Here is a 13,214-nt window from a genome sequence, read left to right as displayed (position 1 = left end):
TAGTTTGCGTTGAAATTGGCATTAGCGAGATTTAGAAAGAGCAGTGTTTCGACAGAACCAAGCTTGTAATTTGAAAGAAACACACACAGCGCGCAAAAAAACAGGACGAAAGACGGAGGGATGTACAACACAAGCGCCCGGTTTTTTTGCGCGCTGTGTGTGTTTCTTTGAAGATGATTTACCCACTCGCCCAACTTTCGGTGTTACTTGTAATTTGACTTCAGGATGCCTCTCAGGGAAACCCGACATGGGCCTTGTAATGTTAGTGCCTTGACGTACAGAAAACAGGAGGGTATGCATCATAAACTCGTTCTTAGTCTTCATTACAGCTATGCAGCTGTGCCACAAAGTTCCGTTGTACGAAGCATTCGCGGAATGTCAGCCAAATGCGTCCGTGTATTTTTAACCGCAGACCACCTGCTGATTATCAGTCGCATCTTCCCCTCGACACACACATATGGCGCTGTGTTTACTCAGGCAAGCATATTAGCCCACACGGAGAGACAGCCGAGCCTGTTGGGAACTGGGCCTGCGTTCGCCTATGTTGCATTCGAAAATTTTATAGGGGATTGAATTTATGTTTCTCTTTCAGAGGAAACGCTGCGACCCCAGAAACGGGGCGAATAATTCCAGGTGGCTTCTACGCGTTCAATAGCGCATGTCTGGGAAATAAAAGACGAAGACAAGCAGCCTCCCAAATTGCATCCGACGGAATCCTTGTGCCATGCACCAGAAAACAAAAAAATTCACGCATCTCCACGAAGGGAATCATGACGAGTGGGCGAAGCACTGGGGATCGTTCTCACCGTAAATCACCCGTGTGAGTGTTTACTGCTGCTAAAACGATTTCCAATCCAGTCCAATCCAATCCAATCCAATCCAGTCCAGTCCAATCCAGTGCAATCCAAATCCAAATCAATCCAATCCAATTAAATTCAATGCTCCTCGCGCAAGCGCAGCAACAGGAGCACACACTCTCTCTCTCACCCTCTCTCTATAACCTTTTCTGAACCTTTTATTTTGTTCTTGTTAACCTTTTGTGGACCTTTTGTTCACAGATGTCTCGATTTACACGGTTCTGTGCGTCTCTCTCTCTCTCTCTCTCTCTCTCTCTCTCTTTCTCTCTCTCTCTCACTCTCTCTCTCTCTCTCACACACACCTTTTGTGAACCTTTTATTTTGTTCTTGATAACCTTTTGTGAACCTTTTGTGAACCTTCACAGATGTTTCGATTTACATGGTGCTGTGCCGTGAGCACGGACTCTGGACACCGAACAGACAAGCCTCGGCCTTAAACGGGCCCTGCAGCACGTACCACCGCCCACTAGGAATGTATTTTGGGTAAAGTCTATTGTTCCAGCAATCACCTCCCGCAAGAATTATGAAAATCCGATCACTATCACCGAAACTACGCGCGATGATTAATCGCGCATAATCGTTCCCTCTCAACTCGACCGCGGACAACACTACAAAAGCTGCGCGCTCTCTCCCGGAGAGGGGAGGGCCTCGCGGCGTTCTCTTCTGGGGCCTTCGATATGTCACAGGCCGGGGAGTTTTCTCCTTTTCTCCGCAACGTGGGTGAGTCTATTTCCGGTCTGGTGCCACAAAAAAGCAGGCATGGTGGCCTGCTCGCAAGCGCGTGCTCGGGCTGGTAGGGCATTTTTGAAGCAATAAACGTTTTTGTCGAGTGGTCTGTTTGATAGGGCTCATCAGGCAAACTCCTCGCGCACTCGAAACACAAAATAAACGGGAAAACTGTGCCTACAGGTTCAGGCATAGAAGAGGTTCGCACACAGCGTCGACGACGGCGGATTTTCACAGGAAATGCGAGGCATTTGGCGCGAAGTTGACCAGTGACAGCCGATCGGACAGCCGTGGCCTAAATGACGTCATTTAGGCCATGTCAGGGGTGCATAATGAGGAGAACTGAAGAGAGCGCGGTTGGTTTTTCCGCGTCTTTCACAGCGATGTGCGCGCTCAGCGCTTCACGTGCACGCGTAATATTTGTCTCAGGTATTTCTGGTAGTGTTAGCTAAGTGTCACGCAGGTTCATTTCCACTGCTCAAGGAGTGTTGCAGAGTCCCTTTAAGGTGCTTTGCCCCTTAAACAGAAAGGAAAAGAGCGCGCCTATACCTCAGAAGTAAAACATAATAAAAAAGCGGCAACCGCCAAAGCCAACCTAGCGGCAGAACCCCCCCCCCCCCCCAAACAAGCGTGTCATTAATTCGCTAACAACGAAGCGGGGAGGGCAACATGGAAACGCGTGACAGGGCACGCAACAAAACGCTGCACAAACTGGTAGCCCTGGCGAGACGTCGGGAGCACCAGGAATACACGGATCCTCCAGCAGAAACGCGAAGCTCGAGCACAGACGCCTCAAACAGCCTCAAATAGAGCTCTTCGATGTAGGCAGTTGCGAAATTCCACCTCAAAAAACAGCCCGCACCTGGACCACCCCTGCTTTGGATCGTGCGCACGGTGGGGCCACCGTGGTCACCGCGCGCACTATCCAGAAAAGAAACGAATAATTAAAGCTGACAATTTAACGTTAAATTTTGTTTTAAGTGTGAATAAATTTTAACACGAAAGTATTTTATGCCCGGGTACAACAAGATCTTACTGACGTAATATCCGTCACGGAAATGAAGTCGCCAGAAAAAGTGGCATTGACGGGGCGGCGCCGGTATTCGGGCCCACGAACTCTCTCGCCACAACGGGAGGTACGAGACGCTTCCAACTGGCTATGAAATCAGACGTGAGCAGCTCTATGAACGCGCCTTATACCCCTCCCTATGACTCATTCAGATGGTGCTGCCGTCTAGGAAAGGCGGAGCGAAGTAGCTCATCATGACGATAATGAGCGCCGACAGTTGGCGCCTCAATGCCACCGCCTTCGTGAACGGGGGACGCGCGGGAATTGAGGCACCCTCCACTGCTTACAGCTTTGGGAGTGATGGCCCCTTGTAAGAAAACTTTCATTAAGCTCCAATAAAAGGCAGCGACTCTGACGGGTGAAATGCCGTGTTTTTGACTGCCTTGGTGCGACAAGAGACACGCCAGCGGGAAGCGGAACACGTTCACTCGTTCACGCCCTACACCACGAAGTGTGCCTCTCGCGTTCCACAAGCTGAGCTCGTCGCAACGCAACCGTCTGCCATACACGCCACGGAGCAGAAAATGGTCGCACCTTTGCTGAAGCGACCCGCCAGTAGGACGTCGCTCGCCGAACACACCCACAAGACAGCCACTGACCCGCAAATCATGCTCCTTTCGCTGCAGATTTCGCTGCACATTTCACTTTCGTGTTTTACCGATTCCTATGACACAGGAGTCAACCACAGTTTTTTTTTAATTTCTGTACTTCCTTAAGTTATTCAATGCTTTCTTAACTGCGGTTTTTGTTGCGGTTGTTTCTGCGTCCGCGCAAGTGCTTCGACCGATTGTCGCTTGTGGGGGCACTCCGGCGCCTCTAGCACAAAAGTTGCAGTTGTCGCTCGACCTACACCACACTGTATCCCAAAACAAGTCCTGCAGCTGATCAAGTGGAAACTCTTTTTTTGCCGCCGGTAGACCGCAGGTGGCGAGCAGCAGGCGGCAATGCGCAGGAGACAGCGCATCTCGCTGACCACACAGTCGCATTCTTTTACTACTCTTAGTTCGAATACATATAAAACAATTGTGTGGTTGAACCCGTGTGGCTTCCTCGGCACAACAAAGTTACGCAAGCACTCAAATAACCTTCTTCGCCCAGGTCGTCAAGCGGCGAACCGCGTTGTATAGATTTTTTTGTCACCAACAGATGGCGCCACTGTACGGAAAATCCAAAACAGTGGACCAATCGTAGGGCCACTTTTTCATGCATGAGAACTATGGCGAGTTTCGCAACTGCTATATCAAATAACTCTGGCCTCAACCTTGTCCGCAAATGCAATCGTGGAAAGTACTCTCTGACGAGTGCGTTTAGTCAATGCGTTTTCGTTAATTACAACAAAAGGTGTGGTTTCGTGTCCTCCTAGTTCTTAAAATTGCACGTTGCCATCTCCCAGAGTGGATTAGAGTAGCAAACCCGAGGCGGAAATATACCGCCATTCCCAAACCTGAGGCAATGGTTATACTGAATCAGCATTAGGACTTTCGTACGCCGGTGTTCGCACGAGCTCGGGGAGAAGCCTGGAGATAATTTTGTGCGTTTAGAATCAAGCCGCGATCACAAATTATCTAGGATGATCAGTGATAGGAAAGTCATATGCATTGTAGATTCATCATTGCTTTTAGATTTGGTATTGCGACTTTTATCCATCGCCTGCATGTTTGGTTGTTTGGCGATAAACTTAAGTGGCTACGTTACAAGCACTCGCGTTGTGCTTGAAACATAGCCGAATCCCGGGCCATCTCTACCAACGTGAAACCTGGTGAGAGGCAAAGCATGCAGTGTATACGCCTCGAGCCCGGCCTGTAGGGGCGCCACTGAAATCCCCCTAGCGGCCCGTTTCGAAAGCAGCCGCGGGAGTCCGCGTCCCGCTCCCCACTGTCGCCGCTGCTTTTGCGGCACGTTCACGACTTAGATTTACCGTTCGCGGGCATTTGAAATCCATGTTTATGTGGAGCAGTCACTGTGTTCGCAAATGGGGTGTGTTTACGAGAGTGCAGATGTTTCTGACGCAATCTTAGTGTGGTATATTCGGCCTGTATAAGCGCCAGGTGTGTGTCACAGGCCAGCGTCGCGGAACCGGCGTATGATGGAGCCGATTGTAGTTACACTGCTCTGAATTTACTAGCAGTGTCTCCGTAACCACCGGTTCCTCAGATGTTCATGCTACGGGTATACACTACGATGTAAATCAGTTTTGTGCGCTTATATATTCAGCGGAGCACTCAAACCTGACAGCACACCAGTTACGTTTGCCAATATTATACCTCTGATATTGATCACCACCATTTACAAGCCAGTCTGTGTTAATTCCGGGAATATTCAACAAAAGTACGATGGACACAGCATAATTATATTCGGGGGTCAGCACACGACAGAGTAGTCTTGTCGTGAGGTGAGCGCCCGCAAACATTCATCGGCTACATATATCTTCTGCGAGCAGCGCGGAGATGGGCTTAGAATATAATCCGCGTCCGCGACTAAATGCTTCTTCGAAATATCGTCATGCAGGGAGCCTGCAGAATAAAGCAGAAACGGAAATCCGAGGGCCTTATCACATGCCACACTCTTCCAACGACCCCTTTCATCGCTTGTTGAACTACCCACCCTGTATACTTCCAAAAATGCGTCCGCCGTACGATCAGCTGTTCGTTGAAGTCGAAAAACAAAAGGACAGTGAACGCGAGATTTGTGTGTGTGATTACAAAATCGTTCATTGCTTGATTCCGCTCCGCATTTGTACACAGCATCCCCCTGCCCTCCCCCCCACCTATGTTTCGTGAAATAGCAGTGCATTTCGCGTATAGTAGGTCTGGTGAACCCTACCTGGCTTAAGTTTCGACGAACGTCTTTAGCATGTTAGAAGCTGCACTGTTTTTTTTTTTCATTTCCGTTCGAGCTATTATGTTTCTTCCGCACTTGCACAGCATTTATTTTCCGTGGTTTCATTAACTTGCCTTGGTTCTTGCTATAAGGCTTGTGTGGGCAAATATTTAACGGCGCACAGGCTTGGAATATATTTAACATTTTCGCATGGTTTATATTCTTATAAAAGGCATAAGTTATTGTGCAGGATTGGGTAATCATATCCCCGAAACATATTTTTCTGCTATGTATATATTCGAAACGAAGCCGCATTCGTTGTCCACGCTGCAAAATGAAGTTAACCTCTCACTGCGCCAGTATCAGGTCTAAACGAGGCGACAGTAGAATTCATTTGTGCTTAACGTATTTGGAGGTGACAGTGGTGATATGTTGCTACCGTCGCCGACGCCCGGAAGAGCGGCGACGAAGTGCGCAGAATCGCGTCCCCGGGTAGCTCTAGCAGGCGATCGCGTACTCTACGAAGACGCAGCTGCTTTTTAAGTGAACTGAACGTACTCTTTGCTTATAGACGTCACCATAACAAGTTTTTTGGGGGGCGCGGAAAGGCGAAAAGAAGCAAAACAGAACCAAAACACTGCACGAGCCCCTATCAGCCACGGAGCGCAAATCCCGTGAACGCCGCGAAGAAGTGGCGGCAGGTGGCGCAGCGATCGCGAAGCTCGAGGCGTATAAGTGTATTGTTGGCGCCTTGGCGTTTTTGCCAACGGAGATGAAACCGTTGTTGGACAGAGGTATACAGCTTTGCTGTAAAAGTCTCTTGTCTTTGGACCAAGAAGCTCTCTAGCGCGAGGCGTAAACGAGTGTCCCGGTGTTTTTTGTAGCGTGAGCTACACTGGCAGAGGTTGAGCAGTTTCGCGTGGCTCCTGGAGAGCCGTGCTGCGCATGCGCGAGGAGCAGTGACGTCACACGAAGTACAGAACATTGCTCGCTACCCGGCGTCTCTCACACACCCCACTCGCCCAGCGTCTTCGCCGACCCCCGTCCCGCACGTGGCATCCCGGTCCACTTGATGATCATTCGAGGGGTGGCCGGGTGTGGAACCGATGGCTCGTGCGTCACGGCAACACCGGCGTGCGCCTGTGGAACCAGTTTAGATCTGGGGTGATTGGTGACGCTGCGCGGGAGCCGCTTGATAAATATACATGTGTCACATAACCCGTATATGGTGTGTGTGTCATTGAAGCAGCAGTAAGCATGGTAATCAAGCTAATCCTAGACAACCAGTAAAGCTAAGAATAACCAGCTGAACCTTAGCTCACGCAAAGTATATCCTGGCATAGCCGAGCTAAGCCACTGCTAATTTTTAGCACGCGTTACGAAGGGCTCTAGCGCGAGGCATAAACAGGTGTCCCGGTGTTTTTGTATAGGCGTTACGTTCTTCCGCGAGGCGTAAACGTGTTCCCCGTTCCTGGGCGCGCTGATAATGCCGAGCGTGCTCTGCGCGATTGCGCCGGTGTCGCTTGAGGTTTATCGGATGCTGTACTATCACTACCTTGTTAACTGGAGCAGCTAGAAACTCGGGACTGAACATTCTCGGGACTTCTGGAATAGCGCCCCAAGTTTTGTTCATTCAAAAGATTGCCTGGTTAGTATAAGATTGACACCGCTTTTAACGCAAGCATCACTGAAATAAGCTATATAATTAGGAAAAAAGGCGACCCACTAGCTCGTTTCCTGCACCAGAACCTCCAACGTATTATGGGCAGTGTGCGGTTGGCTGCGGCCGCAAAATCCAACGGAAATTAAACAGGGGTTAAGGCTCGCAGAACGAGCTGTGTGCGCCTAAATGTATTGCGTAGTTTTTATTGCTGTAAGAATTGTGGGGTTAACACCTTAGGTTACGAACGCAAACGCAACATAGAAGCACCAGTGCGTACTACGCGTAGTATGCCGGTTATAGCTGCACAGCCCTCCAGAGCGTTGAGCTTACCCTTGCCAATTGCCATAAGCGACATTGTCTTCTGTGACTGTGTTTGTCGAGCATAGCCATTGTTTCACGAAGCGAGTGCTAACAACCGTAACAAGCATTAGCCACGCACAAATTTGGTCAAAAACAAAGCAAGGGTGGGCAGTGGCCCCGAACGGTATGGTGACGCCGGTGGAGGTTGGTCCAACCGACTATAATTTTCCGTTCGCTCTAACCGCTCCCCGAACCATTTCACTAATCGATTCCGGAACCGGCTCGGCACGGTTCCTTCGATTTGTTCCGGCTCGGGTTCAGTTCCAAAATGACAGAAAAAATACTGGTTCGGTTCTACAGGGTTCCGCGCGAGAATTGTGGTTCGGTTCCGGTTTTCGGTTCGTTTCCGGTTCCGTTTCGAGTCTGATCAAACGGAAGGTCCAACGAGGTATTTGCTTTCAAATTGTTTCAAAATTTAGGCATCCCCTCTAATTTCTTAGAACTAACTACGCTGATTTCACTTACACCTAATCTGCCTCTTTCACTAAAATCTCTTTCATCAATACCAAATTTACGCGCCATCATTCACTGCAATGGATTTTTTAGGAGCACAAAGCCACTCACTGGTATACGCCAAGAAACGGTTTCTTGAACTCACAGTGGTAGTATCAGACATTTTAAAAAGAGAAAACATTTTTAAGGCAAACGCAAAAACAAATCATTGGCGTGGCTCTCCGATACAGCAAATGGACAACGCCTCAAAGAGTCGATAAGAACTCGTTTGGGTTCGTGTAGGATTCCTGGTGTATGGGACTCGTGAATACGGTTACACCCCTTATTACGCCGAGCGTCACCTTAAATGGGCTCAGTAAAAGTTGTTCCTCCTCGAATCCTTGTCTCACCTATAGGAGAATAATGCGCTGCCACGGCTCCTTTTTCGTTATTACCTTTGTACACAGATTCAAATGGTGATTGTGCGATCAGAAATGCCTTGCAAACTTTGGTTGGCGATGGGTATAATACGAGTCGAAACTGCAGAAATCCTCAAAAATTGGCAATCACGCTGGTTCCGGGCGTCGAATTTGAAGTTCATTTTTTAAACTGATGAAAATTTCGCACAAACATACTTGCTGACAGTTTTGGCATCAATATCAGACTGGTGCACAGCCTTACGACATCGTCATATGGCATTGAGACCTAAGCGCATCATCAGGTCGCAGAGTACCCCATCTTGTTTATCTGCAGTAATAAAAAGAATTACTTGCGTTGTTATTGGCAAGCTTTTTTTCAATGACCTTTGAAAAAAAAACATACCAAAAAATATGGCATCCCAGCTGTATACGAGAATATGGTCGATAGTTTCGGATTTATTACCACAATGAAACGCTCAGTTGTCCATGACACCGCTATTTTTGGGCACGTTGCAAGCGGTGGAACAAATATTGTTGTTGTTGTTCCTTATTTGTGGCACATACCTTCTTCAAGAATCGTTCAGGAGTCGGGATCTTTCAGAGGCTAGGGTTCTCGGTTCACATAAGTATAAAATACAAATGCACAAATTTGGATGAAGGGCTCAAGCATCCAACATGAGAATTGGTGAAAGAAAAGGTCGTTGATGATGGAGGTTTGAAGAACACAAAGTCAAACCTTTCTACGATACAACTAAGCGCAAACAGAGCAGCTGACTCTTTAGGCCCGTGGGATCCGAAACATATGCATTAATAGCGGCAAACATATCTCTGTGTCTCGATTCGCGCCATGTTGCCCCAAACAAAATCAGGGCCGGAATTGAAATAGTAAGTTTACGTCTTTGTATTGCAGCGGCATAGTACCGTCGACCCGTTACAGACAAGAAGTGAGTCTATCGGGTGCCGCGTGACAAGCGGACGTGACGGCGCGTGAGTAGAACAGGGGCACCACAGCTGCACAAAACTCTGATTCGAGGAAGCTTTGTCGTCTGGTGGCATCAGTCTGCACGCTGAAGTATTTCACGCCAAAAGGCAATAAACAAAAGCGAAGACAAAGCTGCAAACGTGATGGTGCAAGCGTCTCGCTGTGAATTGCCCAAAAGGCGGCGAAACGAAACGCGAAGAGAATAAAATACGATGCAGCGGTAAAGAAACATTTGATAAGTGTCACCAGGCTTTCGACTATACGAAGGACGTAAGCAGTAGAAAGCGCTCCAATGTTTATGTTTGAACGTTGGCGACGGCGCATGCGGACGCATTGGCAAGTTCCCATGGGTAAAACTTGGAGATTTGCTATCATTCTTACCGTGGTCGTAGTGCTGAGTAACAAAAGAAAAGTTGAAATTGACCATAACATGTCGAAAAAGCCTATTTTTCTTGAGGACGTATCATAAAAATGCATTGCAAACCAGCGCGACGTCATTAACGCGTTTGATCTGGTGGATATTAAAGCCACCCCCTGTTTTCTTTTTTACCATTTATTTCAGGCAGCCTAAGGCTGCTGAAAGTCATTTAACATATAATGACTAAGTTACGTGGGCCAACCTGCACGACGCCGCAACAAATACAAAATGGGAATATTTGATACATATTCCATTGAAAGAGAGCTGGACCAAATTCACTGCACTTTTTTTATAAGTGATGGTGTGTGGCGCCCTTGCGTAACATTGCAGGCAGATATAACCCATTTTCACGCCTAATGTGCCTCAGATATGCATAATTTATTCATCTTTGTATACCAAGGCAGTGTATTCTCTGAAGAATTGCATACTTTTCGATGCAGCACCAACAATTAAAGTATATTTCACTTCGGCTGCTCTAGAAAGATCCCGAAAATATACATTGTCAATAGCAGCAAAAATGCTCATGCTGGTGTGGTGTTTCTGATATTTCTTTTGTCCTTTCTCTTTATTTCAAGGGCGGACTGCGGGGCGTGGTTTGGGCAGACACAATACAGGGGCTGATCATGTTTGCCTCCCCCGTGACCATCCTCGCCAAAGTTGGGTATGATGCCCGCTACGGGCACGACGGCATTCAGAGACGGCCTGTCAGGGATTTCGACTTCAGCAAGTTCTTGTTTGAGTGAGTGAGCTTTTAGGTATCTGTAGGGAATGGGCCTAAATGCGTCTTAAGGTACGTAGTTCTGATTTCATTGAGATATTTATTTGTTTTCCTGTTAATATTGATTTTATTTATTAACAATACGCCATTTCCGTTCCGTTACAAAGCGGGGTGGGGCATACAGCCTGCAATAGCAGTTGTAATTAGGCACAAAATGTTCATCTCTGTCTGAATTTATATTAGGCCTGCATCAAGACTGTTTCAATTCAGAAGTGCTGTGGCATGAAAGGTTTTTAACTCTGATTAGTTAAGGAAAACCTTCCGCCGACATTTCCTCAGCACGGTGTACAGTGTGAGATTTGGAATGCGCTGCCTTACTTGGGCTATGGCGCTCCAAGGAAATAAAGAAAATCAGCTTGATCTTTTAAAACACATTCATAAACTTAGGTTCATGAGAGACGCCGTGTGTAGGGCCACAGATATATGTCGAAAACCTGGAAATCTCTCAAGACTGCCGAAGTCATAGACAAAGGGCCCTTGACAGCTTCCTGCCACCACAAAAGAACTTGTAGACGAATTCCACAAGCAAACCTATCACCTCGGGCTGAGGAGCGCGAGGTCATCGCCCCTTTAAGGTTGATTCACACGGGGCATAAAATCCATCCACTCCCTCCCCGCGCGTCGTACCACCTGACTGCACGTCACCCCTCCGTGCGCAAACATGAGAGGCAGCCGGAAGATACGCTGGCGGTGGGCCCTCCAGAACGGCGCCGCTGGGATCACGTGCGGCCTCGGCGGGGATTTTTCGCTGCTTGCGAAATGCTTCCCGCCCGTTTGGCAACTTGCTGCCACCACTTTTCGAGACTTGGGGCCCTATTCTCGACTGCACAAATTCCCAGGGAAACTGGGAATTTGCTGGAAGTCTTTTCTGATTGGCTTTCAATTTTGGTCACGTGCTTCCGGTTGACAAAGCGGTTGTGTGTGCCTTCGTCATTTCGGCGTTTTATGACGTTTACGGACACCAGTTCTAAAGTTTGCCTTATTTCTCTTTACTGAAAGCGCATAACTCTTGGCTGGCTATGAAAACCTAGACTAAATGCACCGGACATGACAACGTAGGCCTGTCTTTGCTATTCAACAACAATACTGCTTGAAATACACGCCCTCTGCGTGATTTATTTTATTTTTATTTTATTTTATTTATTTACTCTCAAGGCCCATGGGCATTACAGAGAGGAGTGGGGGGTCAAACACTGTACAGGCAATGCAGCAGGAGTTTGGTTACACATAAGAAACATATTTACATATTTGAAATATACACAACAACTAGTAATATAAACAATAACAGGAAAGGAAAAATCAGAAGGTCGATAAAACCTTCTCCACACTCGGGAACAATACAGCAGGATTTACACAAAACCGCGGAATTCACGGAAAAACAGTATGAGAAAGCAAGATAATTCAAATAATATGGCCACTAATAGCCACCTTGAAATGGACTGGATTAATTATTGAAGCAATGCAGGTGGGGAGGTAGTTCCAGTCAGAGCTGGTTTTAGGAATGAATGAGTTGAAATAATAGTTTGTCCGGCTGCTGGGTACGCCAACCTTGAACTGGTGGTCATTTCTTGTCGAATGATAAGTGGGAGGAAAAAGCATCGAATCTTTGAGCGTTAAATTGCCGTGATAAATTTTATGAAAAAGACAAAGTCGTGATATTTTCCTGCGAACAGACAGATCAACTAGGTTAAGGGTAGATTTCATGGAAGTGACGCTAGCCGTACGAAAATAGTTAGATAATATGAAGCGTGCGGAACGATTCTGGATAGCTTCGATATCATGAAGTAACGAGTAGATATGCGGGTCCCAGATCGACGACGCATACTCGAGCTTTGGCCGAACTAAAGCTTTATATAAAACGAGTTTTATATCTGTTGAAGCAAGAGCAAAATTTCGCCGTAAAAAACCGAGCATGCGGTTAGCGTCACTTGTGATATGTTCGATGTGTGTTTGCCAAGAAAGGTTATCCGAGATGTACACACCAAGATATTTGTAACATGACACTTTGGTTAGGGGGTCGTGGTTGAGTATGTAAGTGCACGCTGTAGTATTACTTTTTTGACGGGTTACTCGCATTACTTTGCATTTATTTGTGTTCAGTTTCATTAACCATGTATCGCACCACGTAGAAATCTTATTTAGGTCAGATTGTAGCGCACTTTGGTCGGCGGAATCCAAAATTTCTCTGTAAGTGACGCAGTCGTCCGCGAAAAGTCTAATAGTTGATGATAGTGTGTTCGGCAAGTCATTAATATAAATTAAAAATAATAGGGGACCTAAGACAGAACCTTGCGGCACACCAGATGTAACAGAGCAGTGCGTGGAAAGACAGTCATTAGCAACTACGTATGGTGTGCGGTTAGTTAAAAAACACTCCAACCATTTGAGAATATTTACGTCTAGATTGATTGAGTTTAATTTAGAAAGAAGTAGTTTATGACAAACGGTATCGAATGCCTTTGCGAAGTCGATAAATACGCAGTCGATAACTGAAGAACGGTCAGCGGCACAAAATAGGTCGTTAGCAAGGCTAAGCAACTGAGTTTCACAGGAGTAATTTTTTCTGAAACCATGTTGGTACTTGCTAAAAAAGGAATTGTTTTCGAGAAAGTGGACTAAATGGCTGTAGATAATGTGCTCAACAATTTTACATGGTACACTGATGAGCGATATGGGTCTGTAATTGATGG

The 13,214-nt window shown here is 47.0% G+C and overlaps 1 protein-coding gene across 3 annotated transcripts in view; it reads left to right on the top strand.

The window, feature by feature from the left end:
- Positions 1-13,214, top strand: part of LOC144178902 (sodium-coupled monocarboxylate transporter 1-like) — a 368,331-nt gene that overhangs the window by 268,372 nt on the left and 86,745 nt on the right. For all 3 annotated transcript variants that reach the window (XM_077707060.1, XM_077707046.1, XM_077707054.1), the window contains one exon: positions 10,322-10,485. In XM_077707060.1, coding sequence (XP_077563186.1) covers positions 10,322-10,485 — 164 coding nt within the window. The remainder of the gene's footprint in view (positions 1-10,321; positions 10,486-13,214) is intronic.

The sequence above is a fragment of the Haemaphysalis longicornis genome, unplaced genomic scaffold, assembly GCF_048455015.1.
Source record: "Haemaphysalis longicornis isolate Haplotype H1 unplaced genomic scaffold, Haemaphysalis longicornis Haplotype H1 scaffold_1, whole genome shotgun sequence".
Lineage (NCBI taxonomy): Eukaryota > Metazoa > Arthropoda > Arachnida > Ixodida > Ixodidae > Haemaphysalis > Haemaphysalis longicornis.
The sequence above is the reverse complement of the archived record's forward strand: the minus strand, read 5'-3'. Positions and strand labels throughout refer to the sequence as shown.